The sequence below is a fragment of the Erithacus rubecula genome (assembly GCF_903797595.1).
Source record: "Erithacus rubecula genome assembly, chromosome: 2".
In the NCBI taxonomy this organism is placed as follows: Eukaryota; Metazoa; Chordata; class Aves; order Passeriformes; family Muscicapidae; genus Erithacus; species Erithacus rubecula.
This window is the reverse complement of record NC_136685.1, coordinates 11,990,361-12,013,107: the sequence shown is the minus strand read 5'-3', so window position 1 is coordinate 12,013,107 and position 22,747 is coordinate 11,990,361. Positions and strand designations below refer to the sequence as shown.

General features: G+C 36.3%; 1 protein-coding gene across 2 annotated transcripts in view; it reads right to left on the bottom strand.

Moving 5' to 3' along the window:
• Positions 1-22,747, bottom strand: part of NBAS (NBAS subunit of NRZ tethering complex) — a 156,122-nt gene that overhangs the window by 28,363 nt on the left and 105,012 nt on the right. For both annotated transcript variants that reach the window (XM_079298628.1, XM_079298629.1), the window contains 4 exons: positions 15,599-15,817; positions 15,150-15,352; positions 8,299-8,388; positions 5,800-5,995 (listed from right to left, as the gene is read on the bottom strand). In XM_079298628.1, coding sequence (XP_079154754.1) covers positions 5,800-5,995; positions 8,299-8,388; positions 15,150-15,352; positions 15,599-15,817 — 708 coding nt within the window. The remainder of the gene's footprint in view (positions 1-5,799; positions 5,996-8,298; positions 8,389-15,149; positions 15,353-15,598; positions 15,818-22,747) is intronic.

Here is a 22,747-nt window from a genome sequence, read left to right as displayed (position 1 = left end):
CAGAATGGTTTGGATTGGAAGAGACCTTAGAGATCATCCAGTTCCAATCCCCCTGCCATGGGCAGGGACACCTTCATTACACCAGGCTGCTCAAAGCCCCTTCCAACCTGGCCTTGAAACACTCCCAGGGATGGGGCATCCACAACTTCTATGGGAAACCTGTGCCAGTGCCTCACCACCCTCACAATAAAGTTATATTTTCTACCACCTAGTTTAAAGCTACTCTTTTCCAGTTTGAGGTCATTCTCCCTTGTCCTGTCATTTCAGTCTCTTGTAAAAAGTCCTTCTCCACGTATTTTGGTGGCTCCTTTCAGATACTAGAAAACCACATTTAGGTCACTCCAAAGCTCTCTCTTTTCCAGGCGAGCAATCCCAACTCTCTCAGCTTTTTCTCATAAGAAAGGTGCTCCATCCCTCAAATCACCTTGGTGGCCTCCTCTGAACTCACTCCAATAGGTTGATAGCCTTCTGGTCATGGAGACCCCAGGGCTGGGTGCAGCTCTGCAGGTGGGGTCTCACCAGGGCAGGGCAGAGCAGAGGGGCAGAATCCCCTCCCTCCCCTGCTGCCCACGCTGCTCTGGATGCAGCCCAGGGCACTTTTGGCTTTCTGGGCTGTGAGGGCACATGGCTGGGTCATGTCCAGCCTCTCACCCACAGCACCCCCAAACTCTTCTGGGCAGGGCTGCTCTGGATCTGTTCATCCCCCAGCCTGGAGTGACACCTGGGGTTGCCCCAGTCCAAGTGCAACATCAGCACTCAGTCTTGTTGAAACCATGAGATTCCCATGGGCCCACTTTTTAAGCTCCCAGGTCCCTCTGGATGGCATCCCTTCTTCACAAAGTTTCAGCATGTTTTGTGCTCAGTGATGCATGGTGTGTACTAATGCTGAAAATCCAGCAAGAGATACCTGAGCTTGAATCAGTTTACCCACCAATTTCTTTGAAACACAGTAACAGAAGTCTGATTATACCACTAATAAGGTCTTAATTTTTCTGAAACTGAGATCAAAACTGAGTATACACCATTTCAACCATTCTACAGTTATACTTTATTACAAAAGACCTGTTAAAGTGAATGATCCCTCATGAATCCACCCCAGAGCATTCTTATCCTCCTCTGAAGCAACTGATACTGGTCACAGAGCACTGCAGTGGCCCAGGCTCAATGCAAAACTTGTGTGCACTCAAGGTACATTGCTTTTCTCTCCACTTTGTCTTATCTGCTATACTTGTGTAGTTAATGGAAAATATTTCATTTGCATCTAGAAGTATTTAATTAATCATACACTCTACAATTTATGTTTGTCCCCCCCAAAAAATTCACATGTTTTCATATGGATAAATTGCATCTTCAAGGAATGGAAATTAGTGTTTTAAAATATTAATTAAAACTTAAATTAAATTTCTTAAGCTTAATTTTTATGCATTACCAGCAGAGAAACAATGTCTCTAGAATTATAAACAACATCACAACAAATTTACTCAGAGTTGATAGGAACATAAATCTTTCTTCTAATTAAGCACTTTTCACAAATAAAAGGTGGCTGAGGATGAAACAGATACAGCTCCTTCACTTGTATTTTGCCAGATCAAGCTAAATACAGGTCATTGTTACATGATAAATGGCTTCAGCAAAATGACTTCTCATGTTTAAATCTCTGACATGAGAAGAGAAAATGGACATTGCCATTACCATTAAGACCATTCTTAATGAACTAGTATGAAGAAGCACCATGGAAAAAGATACATATTTTTCATTAACAGGGAAAAGAGGAACAAAACAGCAGTGGAGTCTTGACAGTCACCCCAAGTTCTCAGAAAGTCAATGCAGACACTACTAAGGTTGCTGAGAGACACAAATTTGCATATGCCATACATCGACTGCCATATAGGCAGGCAGGAAGGAAAATGTGCACATCCCACACACAGAACACCAATTAATCTGTCAATTTTTCACAGCTAAACTTTAGGAAAAAAAAAATAAATAAGAGAAGTGCCCAAAGTAACAATTTGAAATCCTTAATAGACATCCCTTCCAATTTTCAAAAACATTTAGCCTTCAGCAGTTCTCTATACCCCAAGATCATGAAAGAACCACAACATAACAATACGAGGGGGAAGGCTAAATGAGATTACCTTCTCTAAATGACAAAGCTATTCCCATTTAAGTGGCATGCAAGTACTAATTACACTTTGTATTTGCATAATAATGAAACAATCCTTTTAAGAACAGGTGTGTCTTGCAGAAGCTTCTCAATGAATAACTTCGAATCTTAAAGTAAGCCTTGGTTTACTTACAGAAGCTTTGCTAGTGCCACTGTAACTTCCTGGGGCAAACCCTAACTCATTTCTGTAACCTACACCTTGCCACTGAGCTGAACAGCTGAGTACACACACACACATAGATATAACCTGTCAGCTGTCACTTCAGGCTTGTTAGACACTACTGAGTCATTCCAGACTATATTTTATATATTATTTGAAAATAAATGGATTTCCCATCTTAGATGAATACAGATAAATTTTGATACCAACATACTAAACAATTTCTTTTTTCCCCCCGCCAACATTTTTTCATATATAAAAAGTCAGTATTTTGACCTATATTTTTCATGCACCAGTAAACTAGAAAATTACAGAACCTGAAAAGCTCAGATAAAATTCATCAAAGGGATTAGAACAAGGCATGCCTCCTCCTCCTCCTCCATAGCGTGGGATGCTACTGGAATGTGAATTAAAGACTCTCAAGTCTTTGAAAAATGAGGGTCACTGAATTTTTAATTTTGTTAACTAATCATTAGAGAACTGGAAATCACTGTGTTTCAGAGTGTTTGATAGGTAGCTGCTTCCATAAAGTACATTTTTAATTTTGTAAGAGCTGGCCTGTTTCCCAGCACATTGATTTGTGGGACCACTATGTACAGCACCTAGAGCATAATTAAATATTAAGTCCCTCCTTGATGTATGCAAAGTCTGTTTAAGAGGATTAGTAGACACACTAAGGGTGGCTTTCACACATTTTCTGGTAATTGAACACTGCAATATCATTAAAATTATCTTTATTAAATAGAAACCCACATTTATACTTATTAATATCTGCTGTCCCTTTTTGTGCCGAGGAATGGTATAGGAAAAGAGGGATCCCCTAAAAGCATGTAAGAAATGCCAAGCAAATGATAATACAACAATCTGGAAGCAAGACAATGAACACATTTTTTATCTATTTGCAATTTAAAGTTCATTACAAAACCCTGAAAGCCAACAAACTTTAAACACATTCCTGTAAAATCTAAAAACAGCATCCAATCCACAGCCCCTTCCCATCCCACTTATTTTAAATGTGATTTTTTAAAAATTATTTTGCTAGATGAGAAAGGATGAACAAATTAATAAAGGTGTAGTGATGCTAGATAAAGTGATATCTACAGACAAGGCAGGCAGACTGACATAGTTTGAAAGATGAGATTCCTCCTGTCTACTTCTTCATCCAGTATTACTCAGCAACCTGATTAAACTTTTAACTTGTCCTTCAATACTCCCTTCTGTAAAACAGAGCTGCTTTTAAAGCCTTTGCACCTGAGGCATGAACTTGCACAAGAAAATAGTGTCTTAACCATAATGCTCTGCCAAAGCTCATCCAGAAATCTCTCTCTGCTTTTTAGCAGCCATGTAAGCACTGCAGTGTTCTTGCTCCACTAAGATACCTGAAGGACTGGGAAATATATAGTTTTCAATCTGCTATTTTATGAAAATATTTTCCTTGATTGTTAATTCACAAAATATGCAAACTTAATACTCAAACAAGGCCATCACTTGCTTTTCTAGTATCAGTTTATAGACTAGCATTTGAAATCAGCTGACTAAAAGTGGGAAAAATATCCAAAATAAATAATCTGCATCTAAGACCACTTACTTGTTTTCTTGCACATTTTTGAAGAACTCTGAATTTCAGTGACAGGTATCTAATGAACAAACTAACATAATACTTCTGTCTAAATAACACATTAGTTACCTAGCACAAAATATTTGAAGAAAAGAAAGGGTTTTTATCAACCACACTGAACCTGAGCTGATATAAAAATGAGAGTAATTTTTAATATATTCCAATGGGACTCTTATAATTTCCCTCTGTAGCAAAAATGGGGGTGCATAAACAACCATTTTTATGTATGTACATTTAAGCACTGCTTTCACTATTGCTAAGCATGAAAGCTATTTCCACATTTAGGTAAATAATAAATAGTATATACAGAGAAATAACTAGTACAGTGTTGTGTACATATTTTCATACTGTTATCTCTGAAAGGTTTGAGCTTATCTAGTGCATTATTCAAGCTTTATTACATGTCTTCTTGTACTTGCCTACTCATCAGCCAAAGTGTGGAGCACTGAAGTGATCAGCAACTCTGTGTTAGGAGATGAATTGTTGCCCAGTCAGTACAAACTTCTTCCCTCACAAAAAGGAAACTGGGTTTTCCTGCTTGAAACTAGAAATATTCTAAAAATCCCTTCAGGAAACAGAAAGTAACTGATTATATGGAGAGGCTTAAACAGGCTGGAAGACTCAGCCAGCAAAAGTTGCACAAGGTTTACCAGCTGTGCTGCAGTGGAACAGCACAGGTGGGGACAGCACAGCTGAGCCTCTGCTGAGGGAGCCCCGGGGGTTCTGGTGGGCAGTGAGCCACACAGGAGCCAGCAGCACATGAAATGCATTCAATTAAGTCCTAAAATTTGGTTTTGCTGCCAAATGGATGGGTGTTTCTTTTTGTAAAGTCATATACATTCTGACGTAAAAGAAAATAGAAGTTTAATAAATATTTAAGGTAAATAAATGTCTTCTACAAACATGGCTGAAAGCTGTTACCTACCTGTAGCTATTTTCTTAAGACATACTCTAGCTGAATGTTTCATAATTGGAAATGGTTTGAATTGGAAAGCAAGTCACAGGCAACACAAATACTGAAAAAGGACTGAAATGAAGATGAAGAATGCAATCACAGACACCCACATAGTTGTTGAGGAGTTAAATGCTGGTATTACTGTAAATACAAGAGAAAAAGTAATTTCCAAAGAAGCCAAGAGATAAGCACTTTCTTTTCCTTTTAAGATTTTTATTAGGATTGTTCCCTGGGATGAATTTAGTACTGCAAGTCAAAACTGAGATATTGCTTTTGTTTTATATGAATATAAAGTGCATTTGTTCATAGATTTTTTTGGAATAGTGTTAGAAATATTCTGTTTTTCTTCTGTAAGGTCTTGGCATGGGGGAGGTACTTAGAAAATGAACAAAAAGTAGCTCTGCTTCTTAACAATTCTAAATGCAGCAAGAGCTATTCATATGATTTCAAAACTGCTAGATATTCATGCAATAACATTTTAAGGCTCAAGGGAAAAAGAGTCAGTGGCCAGTAATTATCATTATAATTCTGAGTAAAATGTGACAGCGAGTAGAAGATAAAGAAAGAATATAAAATTTACAGAAAAAAATGGTCACAAAAGAAAAAAGATACAAAAACATCAAAGTCAATGTTTGACATATAGGAAACTCACTAGTATTCAATCAAGTTCAGTATTATGTACTCCTGATCCTAAGCAAAACTCAGAGAAGTCCCTTACCTCTATATAACTTCATCTTTCAGAAAATCAGAATGTATCAGAAACTTGTTTTAAAAAGGAAAGTAGGATTAGTTTCCAGACAACAGGGTGCATCACAATCATATACTGTAGACCAGCATTTCATTATGTAATCCTTGCATAAAAACAGTCTAATGCTGTAATTTGCAGCAATCAGTATTAATACCTTTGTTTGAGGCCAGCAGGCTCTGAGAACAGCTTGTGTCCTGAAGTACACAAGCAGCTTGCTGTCTTCATCACTGAGATGGAAGGCTTGCTCCAAAATTTGCAATACTCTGATGCGAGGCTTCACTGCCAGGGAGTCATCACCACAGAAAGGTCTCAACCACTCCAGAAGGTCATCTGAAGAAACTATTTTCTCCCTGTAATTGAACAATACTGCATTTAACAGTCTCAGGTAATAATCCTAATGAAAATACTAGACACGTTTTTAAATCTTAGCAAGCACATTCAATATGTAAAAAAAATGTAACACCAGGAAATGGAAGATCTGACCTCTGGGAGGCTGCAGGGAAACTGGCCCTTGTAAATCAGGATCCCAAAGCTGTGATGTAAGAACTTTTTCCAGACTTTAAATAACCATGAAACATCATAGGAATCCATCTGTACACTTACATATTCTCCCACAAACTACCCTGCTGCCATATGATGGTGCTGGGCTTCAGCATTTGGAAATCCAAGTATTTTCATTGTGTCTGGGCCTGACTGATGCCTGTACCATCCAACTTTATGGAAAACCAGCTTGGATGCTTGCATTTTTTGTATAACATTTTTATTTCTGAATGCTTATTTCTACTATCATCCTGCACTCCTTTTCTTCCTTTACAAGCCCTTTCTTTCCATTCCACACAAATTATTTTCTCCCAGTTGCAGGTCTAGCCCTATTATTTTTTTCTGCACCATCTCTAACCAGTTTGATCATTTAAGTTCTTAGTATGATAGTGATTGCAAAACGCCCAAAATCCTTAGAAATCAAAAAAAAAACCCCAGAGATGTTAAACCCCTTAAACTTTGGGGTCAGACTTTGTTCATTACAAAATCTGTTGAATATATAATTTGATTCAGAAGGTGAGTTATATCAAATACATTCTAACTGTATGGAATCATTCACAGTCCACATCATGAACTGACCAATCAGTTCACAGCTGGAGACAGAATAATCTGTGATGTTCCTCAAAGGCTATAAACTAACAGGTACCAAATCAGTAAATGCTGTTTTAACTTTCAGTCATATTTTAAACTCCAGCAAACTTTTTTCTTAAAACAAAGTCAAGCAAGTGGCTCCTGGTGGAGTGTGATTTGTAACTAATGTTCTCTTATTTGTCTTAACAAGACCGACAGGAAAGTAATATGAGACAGAAAATACCAAATTAACTTGTCTTGCAGCTATGAAATAATAAACATTGACGACTGAGGTTTTCATATTACAAGGATTTCAATTTTACTTAGGCTTTATATTGTCTGAATGATGCTGTTAGCTCAGAACTCCAGCTGAATTAGACACATCTTTGCAGAACAGGTGGCATTCAAACTGTAAATTAGAAGTTTGGGAATTAAAGGGACTTGCTGGAATATTTCAAGAGTTTGTAGAGCTTGCACCTGATGCTTATATGTATTTTCCTGAGGAAAATACTTTTGCTTTGTAAATTGATGGCTGAGTTTAAAGGTAATAAATAAGTATTTAAAGGAATATAAACAACCTCTTGCAATATAATTACTTTCACTCCATCTTATTGTTTCAGCAGTTAAATATTGATGAAATATATAAATAAAAGACCCCAGAAAGTGCATCTCAGAATAAAGTAATACTGACCCATCTATTACACCTTAGAATACTGCAAATTATATTTCCTGTAAATTTTTACATCAATTCAGACTACTTCAGTATCCAACAATCAACTAATCTAATTTCATTGGATAAGCCACAAAAGATAGTGTAACTGGTTTTTTTTGTGGCTACCAGAAAGTATGGGATTTTATTATCATTATTATACATGAATTATTTGTTTGTACTTCTGGGGAAAAAAAAGCTCTTTTTTTTTTTCTTTTTTTTTCTTCTTTTTTTTTTTTTTTTTTTTTTTTTTTTTTTTTTTTTGTTGTTGTTTTTAATTTTTATTCTTCCTTGTCTTTAGAGGGAGGGAAATGGAAAATGTCAGTGAGACATACACACTCATAAGAGAGATCAGAAGTAAGGATGTTCCAAAAGTAGGAGAAAAAATGTGGTGAAGCATCATATAGCATTTGGGAAATTCTTTCTGCACTATACCTTACAAATATGGACAAACTTGGATATCTAAATTCAGATATCTGAAAGTGAATCATTATTTTGTGAAATTGAAACAAAAGCAGTGATATGCTCCTGGTAGATACACAATCTGCAGTAGTCACAGCTGAAAAATCCATTTTCTCATTTCACTATAATACAGTTATCTAAATTTTAGGTTCAGTGCTTTCTTCCAAATGATCAAGTAAAAGCTTCTGCCAGGGTTCAGATTCCGAACATGAAAAATTATATCCCCTTCCAGAATAAAGTCTTAAAAAATTAAGTGCAAACTCATTATATATATCCATGAAGAAAAATAATTCATATTCAGTATTGTACCTTCAAAGCTTTCATGAGGAGCATCTTGCAAAGTCTTACCCAAAGAATACAGGAAGCTCTTACCCTTTTTCAACGCTTGCATGCACTGCAGAAATTATACCTTCAAGAATTCCAAGTGGATCCTTCTCTGTTGTAGATGAATCACCCATTCCACTATTAAAGCAAGACAAAATTACCATTAAAATAGTCTTTAATATCTCATTTTATGCACCTGTAGGATTTATATGAATTGTGCAATAATTGTAAGAATTTCCCATTTTTCCTTCTTAACTAGTACCTTTATTTTTATGTCAGAGTAATGAAAAAAGCAACAAGAAAGAGTGGGAAAAAAAACTAAAACTTTTAAATGAAACTTGAAAGGAAAAGCAAAGTTTAGTGTTTCTAACACAGATTAATTAGGTCAGCAGAATATTCAATTGTAATCTCACTACCTTAAACATCAATACAAGCTAAACAGACCTAAAGTTATACAAAAATGTCACCATCTTTACTGTCCAAATCATCTTGCATATCTCTGTTAGCTTAAATTAGCTCAGCTGTTAACTGAGTCAGAGGTATCCTATCTGCTGATTTCTCTGGGGTCCAGTCCCCATGGAACAGCAGCCTCTGTGCACGTGTGGAATAGAAAAATGTCCATCACTCCCATCATATGTTTCAGTTAAAGTACAGTTTTCTTCTGAAATTTAATAAATCACTGTAAAATTTGGGTCAAAAAAGAAACTAACAACTCAAAGTCACTCTGGTGGGAAAGCAAGCTTTGCTCCTAACTCAATGAAAATGACATTTTCAGCTGAGGTTTTCCATTAAACAGACTCATTGCTGAGAGAGGGAGAGATTTTGCCCTGGTACTCCAACAAAACACATGGAAACCACTGTGACAGCAATGATGCCTGCATGAACTGGAAGAACAACAGATTTGCCAGTCTTAGTTTGTCAAAGCTGCATTAAAGAAAGAGAAAAAAAAGGCAAATAGTTACCAAGTTATCTGACTGCAGATGATTCAAAAAACCCAGCGAAAAAGTGTATTTTCCCTATAGTTCATCACCATATCAAAGCTCTTCTGCCACTATAAACATCAGCCTCCTCCTAGATCTGCTCTCACCAGTAACTAACACATGCCCAGGCTACTTTCACTTTTCTAAAGCCAAAATAGGACACAGCTCATTGGAATATTTATGCAAGAACCCCATGATATTCTAGGATATTTTTTGTCATGAGTTAGAGACTATTTACAATTTTGTCATTTATTACATCAGTAAGATAAATGTATTTGCTAGGCAATGATTATATCATATGGCATAGAGACCTAAATCTTTATAATCTTTAATGTCTTCCTGCATTCAGAATTCTCATCTTTCCTATTTTTATTTTAGTAAGTGGCCAGCCCTCCAGTGAACAACACTGGATTAAAAATCAATATGACTCTATTCAGCCCAGATGCAAGATGATTTGTTGCATGATGAAAATTTAGCATACTCATTTTAAATTATTATATTGCACTCCTAAAGTTTGAAATAGGAGGAGAAGGCTGCTGCACTGATCTCTTTCTCAAAAGATACTGTACATATTACTGATAGAAATGCTGTTCTTAGTACCAGCATTACCATATGGTAGCTAAGTAACTTCTTTAAGAGTGAAGCTTAAATCTAGATATTCTTCTAAACATCTTCAGAGTATTTCAAAACAATAAAATTATAATTTATAGTACTGAGTATATAGAAATATTCAGGGTTTTTAACTCTCAGAGAAATGTATGTCTTCAGAAGATAAAATCCATTTTTACCAAAACACCAAAAAAATCACTCTCAAAAGGCAAAAAAAAACCCAAAAAACCAAACTGTATTTTCACAGAATGGAGACATGAGAGAACTGAATGCTCTGTTTAGGAAAAATTTAAAAATTCACCCTTAGGACAGAAGTGTGGAAATGGTAAAATGCAGACCAGTATTTAAGTAATAATTTTATGCAACTGGCTACATGAATTAAGAGACAGTTTCAATTTCCTTAAAAAACATAAAAAGCTAAACAAATTTGTTATATTCCTTAGAGTGAAGACAGATATAAGGCACTTCAATAATGCTCTTTTTATAAGCCACTTCATTCGTGATTTATTCACAGGCCAGATTTAAATTTTCCATTTTTTTTCCATGTGCTCTTTTTTCAATTAAGTTTGTAATAAAAACATATCTACAAAGGGCATTAACATGGCATATCAAAAGGAAACTGGAATACTTTTAAAACTTGCACACTAAGAAGAGAATGTGTTTTTAAACAGAAACAAACAGGACATTTGCAACCCTTCAATAGTTGAAGGGGGTTTGTAAGAAAAATGGTGACACGAGAGAGTCAATTCAGACTACATATAAGGAAGGAATTTTTTACAGTGAGGCTGGTGAGACACTGGCACAGACTGTCCAGAGAGGTGGGGGATGCCCCTTTGCTGGAAACATTTAAGGATTGGATGGGCTCTGAGTGACCTGATCTAGGTGAAAATGTCCCTGCTCATTGTATGGGGTGTTGCACAAGACAACCTTTAAAGGTTCCTTCCAACCTAAACTATTATATGATTGTACAGTGTACAGAAAGTGAATTTTTACTGCTCCACTTGCACTTACTTATGCTTAGTGTACATTAACAACTACCATATCAAAGGAGACCAACCAGCAAACCTTATTCTTTAGATATTCTCAATTTAGAGTACTGGACAGTCCTAGCCCTGCCTCTTCAAACAACCTTCATCTCCCTAAGCAGAAATGAAAATTGTTAGCTCCTGTCACGAGCAGGTTCTGAGCTCCTCAAAAAAACCCTAAAACCAACCAAAACAAAACAAAACCACAGCACCCAAAGAAAATGACCCAAACAAACAAACCCAAACAGAAATGGGTCAAAAGAAATGTATCTACAAAAGTTAATGGGCATTTCTGAAAACAAAATTCACTGTTTCTGACAAACATCTGTGAAGCCAATTTTCAAGAACAGATGTACAGAATTTACAGAAAGCTTCCAGTTTGTCAAAAACAGACAGAGGTCTTTTACTAAGCACAAGGAATGAAGAAAAAAAGGTTAATCTAAGCAGTGTTCTACAGTTATCTAGAATAAGGAAATACTTCAAAAATCTAGAAAAACTGAAAGTCAGCAATTTTTAAAGCTTAATATTGCCTTTACTGCCTAATGGCTGGTTACTAAAAACAGATGACAGTTCATGAGACAAATAATCCTGTCAAGTTCCCACAGATCGCTGCCTTGTTCTTTTCTTAATAATTAATTATTGAAAATAAGCAGCTACTAACAGAAACAAATATAATTAATGAAGGATTAGTCTTCCACACAGATTATATGCTATTTTATGCATGTTTTAAACAACAGAATGTGATTCAGTGTTCACCTCAAAACTCCTAGGTATGAGCTTAGTGTAATTACACTGATAAAGGCTTATTTTGATTTCAGTTCAGTCAGAAAAAGTGATGCATATTTAATCACATTCCTCAAACAGGATAAAGTACAAACAACGCTTAGAAGAATAAATTAGCTTAATCTAAATTTTTTAACCTAATTACTGTATTCATTGAAAATACTCCAGCTTTATTTTCTTCTTTCTGATTGTGCCTTGTCATATTAAAATACGAGGAAAATAAGGAAATAACATACTGATGGTGTGATGTTTCTAATGTTTCAAAGGGAAAAAATTTTAATGGCAAACCATAATTTCCATCTAAAATACCACAAAATCATTATATGTATGTTACAAAATTACTCTGTATGACCCCTGCTCAAATGAGATGAGGTAATAAAAAATCTGATTTTTTTCCCCCCATTAATGTAGCTACTCTTTCTAACAAAGCTGGATTTATCTTTTTCAGAAAACACTGGGCATTAGCATTAAACAAGGAACTCAAAACTTCACCAAGTCTTTCCTGCTCATTGCCTGGTGGATGCTTTCAAAATTTCATGAAACACAGTATCCCTGTGGAACATCTAAGGGAAGAACTCCAGGAGCTGCAGGTGAAGGAGACCATAAAGTCTTCAACAGACAAACTGTCTTTTCTGACTGACCACCCATGGACATGACTGCAGTCATGGATCAGGGAATGTTTCCTATCCATCATCGAGATCTTAGGCCAGGAATTAAAATGAGTCTTAAGTAAGACTAATCAGACAACCATAGCTGCTAAAATATTTTTTTTTCCACAAGTTCATGGTTTCTACTGAAGAGGTAACTATTTTTATTTATAGTAGCTGTTTCTACAGGCAAACAAAGTGCACAATATATGTCATCTAAAGTACAAAAATATTGTCTGCTAGAGAGCTTTTACACATACCAATGCAAAGAGTTTCTGTCTTGAATTTTGTGGGCCAGAATTAGAGAGTTAAGGGAGACAAAAGTAGCTAAAAGAACTGGAGGACAATACTGCTATTAAAATTGCAGTTTAATGTTTTACAAATCTACAAATTCCTGAATTAGGCAAATAACTATGCTATATTTAACAAAATATCTGTTTCTGAGAAGGTATCAAAGTAGTTAAGCCTGTTGTATCATACAGTTGCTGCAAAATGAAGCCAAAAAGTAACTTAAGGTTTCATGAAGACCTTACTTTCTAGAAGGTTCTTCTGCAAGAATGATTATATATGCTAATAACAAAAGATATTTTACTGTTTGAAGGGTGGTTGTAGTTAATGCCACTGAAAGAAAAGATGTGTATTTTCAGTCACAGAACTGGTGGACTGTTGCTTAATTTTCAGGCAAATCACTGATACTAACACAACTTTTCACATCCTTACAGCCTCTTTCTCTTGTGTTTGCAATACCTTAATTACATTCCTTGTCACCATAGCTACTGAAAGTCCAATTCAGTGTTACAGCCTTACAAGTGCTACTCTGAAGTTAGTTGTCAAAGCAGGAATTTTCCAACACAATCTCTTTCAAAACTACTGTATAAAATAACCACAATGTGCAACATATCAAAGCTCCAGTAAACAAACCTAAAAAAAGGTTTTCACTTAAAATGTTGCATTTTTTGAGTAAAAGTCTGCTTTTCCAGCTACACTGGCAACACTACTTCTTTAACTGTAGAAATGCAAGTACTGAACAAAATGTTGTAACTTGTGCTGTATCTTGAAAGTGAACATCTAAGCAGAGAATAGAGATGAATCCAATTTTATTCACACCAATAACATGAATACCAGCAGGCTTAAGAGATGCCAAGCAACAACCTTTCTTTTAATTCTTCCCTTTTAATTCTTCCCTATATTTAGATATTATTACTATTATCATTATTATTATTATTTTCTCATAGTTCAGAACAATGTGAAATTATCTTTCTCTTCTTTTCCCAAAAACGCAGCAGAGTGGGAGTGGAATATTTCTACTGACCACCTTAGGTCACATCACACACCAAACTATTTCAATTAAAACTTCCAGCTCATTTGCCCATCTTTGCCACTACAGTTTTCTCTAAGAGACAGTCATTCCCCTCTTTCCAGTGAAGTGCTGCACAGGAGTTCTGTCCCAGAACTTCAAATCAACTTGCAGCCACTGCAGCCTTGCAATGTATATAAAGAACAAGTAATTCAGTTCACAGAAAAGTGTTGATAAGAAGCAGAGTAGAAAGGAGAATTTTGATCAGTTTCTCATACTCTACATGCTAATGAGACTCATTATAGTCAAAATAACTGGACTTTGTGAGTTTTGTATCCAGATACATCACACTGCTAGTCAGGAACAGCAGGACAGTTAGTATCAAAAGCTAAATTATTCTTCTTCAAATGGACAAACCCAGACAAGAAATGCTGTATTACTTATGTTGCTGTGCAAAAGCTCTATCATCATTGAGGATGCTGTGAACACTCAAACTAAGTGACAGGAGAAATCAATTTTCTGCCAAAGAGAACTGCAAACAATTTGACAGGCTGCCTTCTTTTCATCTGTGGCACTTCAATCTGCTGTAATATATACATACGTGCTGAAGAAAAAGTAGAGCCATAGAAAATTTTCTATGCTAGACTTGCTTTCCAATTCCTAGTGTGTGCATTCAGATCATCCTGCCCATATAATTTTTTTTCTGCCTGCAGAACAACAGGATAAATTCTCGAAGTTTTGTCTCTCTAAACTGGTCTCAGAAGTCCTAAACAGTGTTTACCAGACATCTAACAGCAGAATACTCTTTCATACTTGTTGCATGTAACTCCTTGAAACAGAAATATTTCAGAAGAGAGTTCTGTATGAATAGTTAAATGAGAAGCATCTGTTCAATTTGTAGTGGATGATAAAAAATTATCCTCCCCTGCTTCCTTGTGCTCCCTTAAAAAAATGACAGGGAAAAAATATTTCTAATGAACCAAACCAACCAGCACAAAAATACCCAGCTCCCTGAAATGGCTCAGCAAGTTTTTCCAAAGATGGAAATTGTATAACCTCTGGAAGGACACACTGGTGTGGCAGGAGCTATTATCAGGCCTCTGCTGCCCAAGTGCCTGCATGAGTTACCATTTCCAATAAACATGCCTTAAACTATGTTTAAGAAGGAAGAATTATGTGCTGTTGTAAATGTTACAAAAATTCACAAGGGCACATACACATAATGGAACAATGCTGTAAAGCCAATGCTTTTAACTAAAAAGCACCAGTGAACACAATAAGCTCCATCTTACTTTGTTCAAATTGCTCTGGCTTCCCCAGCTCATAAAAATATAACTAAATATGAAATTATAGGTAAACAGAAACACAATCAAAGAACTCCCCTGTTACTTCAAAATCCAGACATTAAAAGCAAACAAATATTCACTGCAAATAAACAAAACAAATCAACCAACCAAAAACCACAACAAACCAACACACACCAACTCAACCCCCCCAGAAAACCCTTCCAAAATACCAAAATACAGATTTTTCTGCTTAATAAATGAAGTGTGCTTACCTTAATATACCTACAACTTTTTTAATAGCACATTGGACAATATCCTGGGGAGAAAGGCCTAGATCTCCAACAGCCACTTGTAACAACTGCTGCACCATGTCCAGGGGCTGACCATCTATACACATGGCTACTGCTTGCTCATGGATTTTTTCTTTCTCTGACCTTGACAGATCATATAAATAGCCATACTTCTGTAGTGTATCCTGTGAATAAATAGTTTTTGGAACACTGATCAGTGTACTCCTTATTTACAGGGCTGTATCAGTCTTCCTTTCTGCTAGGAATTAACATACACTGAGAAAAAGGGAAGATTGATGGAACTGAATTTTCAAAACCCAGGTCAACAAAAGCAAAGGTAGAAAACATTAATAAAGTATGACAGAAGATTGATGTCTATCACTGCTAGTCATGGTAACACTTAAAGCAAGCACATGATCAGTAATCATTACCTGTTCACTGCTTTTCAAAGAAGTGATAAAACTGTGAGTGAGTGTTTCCAGATGAGCAAGAGATTGTTGTAAATGATTCAGAGTTTCTTCATAAGCAGCAGATGGGTTTTCAGCATCTTTCATGTCATTATCTGAAGTTTTCTTTCTTGATTTCTCAGAAAGATGTTTGACTGCCTTAACAGCTTTCTTAGTCACTTCTATTCTGGCTTCAACTGGCAGCTGAAAAAGATTGCTCAATTATTTATTCATTCATTACCTGTACACTACTATTTGTATTACAGCAGTGCCAAGAGGTCAGGTGGCTCCATAACACAACACAGAAACTAAATGAAGTATTTAATGGAAAACAACTTTGTTTCTAACTTATAATTTATTAAATAACAAGTATTCCATTACTTTCTTCTGCTGTCCTTCTTTTTACTGACTCATGTTCAATTTAAACGATATGAAGTTCTTCTCCTAATAATATTTATTATTTTTGTAGACTGCCACCTTATAATATTTGATTTTTAATTCTTCATTGAGAGATGTCTGAGAATCACTTTACAAGACTGAATGATAATTCACTTAAGGTTAGTTTTGTCAAGGTTGTTTTTAGGTTAAGACCACTTTTTAAAATATACCTCTAAGACCATAACCATAAGCAAAACCCCCAGAAGGAAAAAGAATTTTTACATTAATCTATTTAAAGTTCAAGTTATACTAAACAGTAGCTATACAATACTTTTAAAGACCTGTACAGCCAGCTGTATCTAGACATTAAACTGAAACAAAGTCTGACTTTCCTGTTTTGGGAAAGACACAGCTTCAGCTGAAAGTCCAAAACAATGTCTGAAGTATGATTTTAGACATCAATGTATGATTTTTTAATTTGTAACTTCAAGTACAGTTTTAACAATGCTTGCAATATACTTTCTAATGGGTGGGAGTGTCCTCTGCCTGAACTCTAAGCACAAAGCAGGAGGTAATTTTACCATCAGGTGTTTTAGTTACTGGAATATTGAACAAAGACACAAGCAATTTTAACTTTCAAATTGAAATACACAAGAAACAGAAAAAAATGCTTGCATCTGGATGACACAGTGAATAGGAAATAAGATGAATTATCATAAAAGAGGGCAAATAAATTGTTACAGCATTATTCATACAAAGTCCAAGAATTGTTTACATCATTAATTCAGTTAGCTACTTCCAAAGCCATAAAAAGTTTGATAAGAATTATTTAGTGGAAAGCTTTACAGTTTACATACTTCCTCCCCCTCCCTGCATAAAAGTCACAAGTGCAAGATCCAGAATTTGCTCCTGGCTTTTTCTGCTGTTACTGTGAAGCACACTAATGGTCTACTGGATGTTTTTAAGGATGAAAACAAAATGAGTGGACATTACTGATAGAGCTTTTGCCAGTTTTAACACAATACAAAGGAAATTTTACCATACAGATTCAAACACAATGGAGTTCCATTTTCACACAAAGTAACTGAGTTTGTTACTGGGAACAAGATCTCAATATCAGGTTTTACTCTACACAAGGAAAAATGCATAGTCTCCCCATCACATTAAAATCTAACAACCACAGTTGGGTTTATATATCCATTTTGTAAACATGACGAAAGAAGAAAACAGCTACATATTTCATTTTTCCCTCTTCTAGTGTACATTCTAATGTTCAAAATGCAATTAAGAGAGATGCAAAAGGCAAACAATTTAAGTATTCCATCTAACTTATATCCTAGAGAACAGTGTCAATATACTGCCAGTTTAGATGTCATGCTGCCATAAGCACATGCAGAATAAAGCATAAAGATTAAAAAAAAAACAAAGAAAAATTTTTCCCATGTCTGTTTTCATTTTGTATTCACATTTGCATAGTGCCAAAATGCAGCACTATGAACATATAATTTCTCCAGTTATTTTATCCCAAAACCATGAATAGCTCTCCTCCACACTTCTAGTCAGCTTCAGTAATGAGATTTGATATCAGAGCCAGTGATAAAAATGTAGCTTAAGGGCTAGTTTGAGCTTTGTTTGCATGTGAAGTGAAGTTTTATGTTTAAAAAGCTTTTACAGTTTAAGAAGATTTTTAAATCTATAGGCTATAATGTGTAATAAAAAATCCTAAAAATCTCTTTTCAAACCAAAGAACATCACATACATTTCACCTCAACAGATTTTACTCCTCAGGGTAAAAACTCATCTCATAAGCCTATTCTCCTCAGGGTATATAAGTACTTCTTAATAAAGCACAGAATGAGTAACATTTACTTGGATGTGAAGATGTTGACCCTGCTACTCTTACTGACACAAGAGTGAGATTATGGAAACAGCCACACTCCTTTTAATGGCACAGGAACCTGGGATCCCAGCAACACTGAAACACAGAATGGCTGGAAGGGGCCTCCAAAGGCATCTGCTTAAACAGAGCCACCTAGAGCCTTTGGTCAAGGACCACTGAAATGGCTCTTGACTATCTCCAATGTGGGAGGACTCAACAACCCCCTCTGTGCAACTTGTGCCACTGTTCATTCACACTCATAATGAAAAATGGGTTTTGATGTTCAGATAGAACAGCTGGGTCCAGTTCCTGTATCTGCTGCCAAATCACAGAAACACAGAATGGCCTTGCCTTGGAAGGGACCTTAGAGATCACCTAGTTCCAACTTTTCACGAGACCAGATTGCTCCATGCCCCACCCAACCTGGCCTTGAACACTTTGAGGGATGGGGCATCCACTGCTTCTCTGGGCAATCACTTTTCTTAATGCCTAATTAAACCTGCTCCAGTTTGAAGCCATTCCCCCTCGTCCTCTCAGTACATGCTCTTGTCTGTCTCCATCTTCCTCTGGGTTCCCTTCAGGTACTGGAAGGCCACAACTAGGTCACCCCAAAGCCTTCTCTCTTCCAGGCTGACAATCCCAATTCTCTCAGTCTTTCCTCATAGGAGAGGGGCTCCATCCCTCTAATCTTACCCACCTCTTTGTCTCCTACCACTGACATTAGACAGCACACAACACACCTTTGGCCAGCCCAGGTCACCTGTCCTGCCCTTGGTCCCTTAACCATTTTTGTCCATCTGCAGTCTACTCAGGGCTGAGGTGTTGAGATAAAGATTAAACCTTGACACTGTACAAGCAGTGCTCAGCAGTCAAAATCCTAGTGTGGTAACAACACTGTTTCAGTCACAAATCCAAAGCACAGCCCCATTGAGGCTGCTATGATGAAAGTTAACTTCACTCCTACCAGACCCTGTAAAATTCATCTGGAAAAAGTTTAAATGTATGTAAGGAACCAGTTAAAGAAAAGATATTAGTGAGGTTTCCTATTATGCACTCTCAAAGGAGATTTAATTAAAATAACTACAAAAATGAAAGGCACAAAAAACTACCTTGCACTGATACTAGAAAAAGAAGTACTTTCAATATCCAGGAAAAAAAGCAAAGTCAGGCAAGGAAAATCGACTGAACTGAGCACAGTGATAAAAAGTGATAAAATTAAGCCAAATAATTTGAAAAGTAACATCTGAATGCAGTCACACTATGTAAGAACATTTCTTGTACACCTTCAGGCAATGTCATGCCCTGTCTTTTTCCTTAGTGTTTTAAACAGCATTAAGTCAATCAGCCAGACAAAAGATAGTGAACAATATTCTGGTCTTTTCTCTTTTTTTTTTTTTTTTTTTTTTTTTTTTTTTTTTTTTTTTTTGGTTAAACTATGGGTTTTTAATACAGTTATTTTAAACAGCATTTAGTGTCCTTAAAGTCAAGAAAATTATGCAGGTTCATATCCAGTTGTAACAGGTCCCCATTCCATACCTATTTGGTATGTGGCCAAAAGAGTATTACTGACACAGAGGAAGTAAGTCAGCCTTTCAACTAAAATCACTAAGTTGCAAGAAAAGTTCTTTTAAATCAGAATTTAGGAAAGAAGTTATAAAAGATGGAATGTTAAACAAAAAAAAGTCATCAGCTGTAGTCTGAAATAATGTGGCTGAATCTGTGGAAGGCTGAAAGAATGTACCCATGTAAGGAAAATTTCAGCTTCTCTTTCAGAAGACCAGACTGATGATACCACTGCTTTTTATTCTGTTTTTCCTACCTAAAGCTGTAGCTTTTGCTTCCTATTCAACATATTGTGCCAATCTCCATTTGTAGTGTGTGCTCAATAATGAAAACATAGTGATTAAAAAGGATTGTTTTCACTTATGTTTTTGTCGTGCTAGGCTTTTTTTCCACAGTACTGTTAATCAAAAAACCATCAGGGCAATGACCTATGAGCTCTGAAACAGATGGTTCTTTGAAAATATAGCCAACTCTCTAACATAATGAACAAAATGCTGGCAATGAAGGAATTTTTTTTAAAAAATCCCCAAACTATCTAAAATGCTTCACAAAGATCACAGAAACAGGAACAAATTGGAAATCATCACAATTTGATATGATCATTGCTATAATTAAGAATCTATGACATCAGTATTATTTAAAAGCAGAGCTACTGGAAAAAAGATGACAGAGTCAAAATGCATGCAAAAATATAAGCACTCATTCCAATGAATATTTGGAATACCTCCTATTTAGGAAGAAATCTGTTCCATACATGCAAATAGCTTATTCTTAACATTACAGAGACCAAATGATTTATTATTTAGTCAGAAAGACTTTAACAGTTATACAGAGTTAAAAGCATATCTGAGTAGAAGTGCGACACGCAGGAACCTTCTCAACTGCTTGCAGCAGTGAGCTTCTGTGGTCAAGGGATCAATCCTTCTTCAGTCCTTCAATGTATGAGGAAGGTACTGGCAAAAACTTGCCTGTTTCATTTACCACAAACACAAAAAAATATTGCATCCATCTTTAACTTCTTCAGCTGCACTAATCATGTTACTTTAGGTCCATGGTTTACTAAAGTCCCACTATGATGCATCTCTGTACACACAGTTCCTACTACACAATGTCAGCACTTCATGAACTCTTAAGGCCTGGGAACTGAATCTCATCTTCCAGGTGGTAACTCATCTCTACTGATTGCAATAAACATGGCAGAAAAGAATCTCTGGTCTCTCAGAGCTAGAAGTACCTAAAATCGTGTCACATCCTGAACTACAGTCAGTATAACAATGTTAGTTGCCTTTTCATAAATACAAACTCCTCATTCATTTCTTCAATTTAGACATTCTCTCAATCCCTTTGCCCAGTCAAGCACTGCTCATTCAGTCACTGCTAGCCCAACTGGTGAGAAAGCTAAAACAAAGAGTTTGTGGAAGGGATCAGGTGAACAAAAGGGCCCCTGTCAAAGCCCAGCACATTCCTGTCCTTGTCAGCAATAACAAGGAGTTGCAGAAGCCAGCACTAAACCCCTCTGTTTCCATTCCCTCCTGCATAATTACACATTCTGCTCCCAGGTTTTCTGCCACAGCCACATGACACACAAGTAGAAGCAGCTGCCTGTTGCTCTTCTGGTTCACCACTGCCTCTCCTTACTTTTACTGACATACTGAAACAAGGGAGATATTCTGATGTCTGTTTCCTAAATTCCCACATGGTGACAACAGCAATGCTACCTCTGAAGTTGAACTCGTGTAGCTTATACTGCTATGTACCCAAGGTCCCATTACCCCTTGGCACTTGAGACTTTTCTTCATTGTTTCTGAACAAAAGGGGTTTTTAGTTTTTAGATGGAGATACTACTCCATAAGAATAACAGTGGAGTGCATTCCATCATCTTCCAGGAATATTCTCTCTCTCCTTTCCCACCTTCCTCTTCTGACATTCTGAAGGAATGGGAGACAGCTGAGAGGGTATGCAACATTTGTTTTTTGGGTTGTTTTGCCAATTCACCTCTCCTAAAAGACCCACTTCACTATCTCACTATAAGCTTCCTCTCAAATTTCCACTATGAGAGAAAGCTCAGTTGTCTCAGCAACAGTACAGATTACTTCATGATAATGATCATGGTTTATGCATTTTGACTAAGTATCAGCACTTCATGAAATACCTAAATGTGCATCTGTTGTGGGAATGAGAAACTGATATGGCAAAGTATTTGGCCACAGAACTAGACTAGGAAGAAAGTGCTGAATTAGAGATTAAAAGAGTGAGCAAATGACCAGGGCAGCCTCAAAACATAAAATTTAATTAATAGATGTAAGCCAAAAGGCCATTTCTATGTATGAAGTGTTTTTCAGACAAAATGTAGAGGAAAGAGACTGCAGAGATAAGTTTTCAGAGGCTACATTGAGAATTCCTCATTGTACAATTCTACTTGAGAACTGAACACGGTCCTGAGGCAAAACTAGTTGCAAGCTGGTTAAACAGCTGTTTCAATCCCAAAACCTAGTGCATGGCATATTAGATGATTTGACCAACTGTTTCAAGCACATCTTCCATGGCCAAAAAGCTAACAGGTCTCTACTACACAATTCTGCCTGACCACAAACCACAATCATCTTGCCTTTAGTGTTTCTTTTATGCTATTCCTATTCTCTACTCTCAAGAACAGAGAAAATATATTAGAATCCTGAACAGAAACAAATGAAAATGATCAGTGTATATTAAAACAGACACACAGTGGAGGACATCCACTCTCTCCCCACACCATTCATCTGGAATAAATGAGAAATAAGCTTGAAATGCTCAAGAAACATTAACAGCAAGAGTTTCAAGCAGTCACTTGCAGTGACCATATGTACAGACAGCATTTCCTTCTCATTAGACAAGCCATGCCCTTGCTACCTCAGTTTAGATGCAAGTCTGGCAATTAGGATCACAGGATGAAACTGAGTCATTGCTCATAAGCATGAAAAAGTAACTTTATGAGATAAAAGGGATCAAAACATCTAAGCCAAGACAATAGTTCTGCTAAAAAAGCTTCAGAGACAGCTGATCGAACTAGTGGTAAAATGTGCTGCTCTACCATGACAGTCAGATCACAGCATAAGTTCTGTGCTGACAAAGTTTCTTATTATTCAATCTAGCAATTTTTTCATCAAATTCTGATATAGATAGGTGGGCTCTAATATTGTGGGAACATTAAAATAAGTGTTCAAAGAGGGAAAAAACTCAAATTCATGCAATTAAACACGATGCATAAATAGCTCAGAAAAATTGCCACAAACCAAAATAAAGAAGATACACACAAAAAAGCCCTGGACACTTTA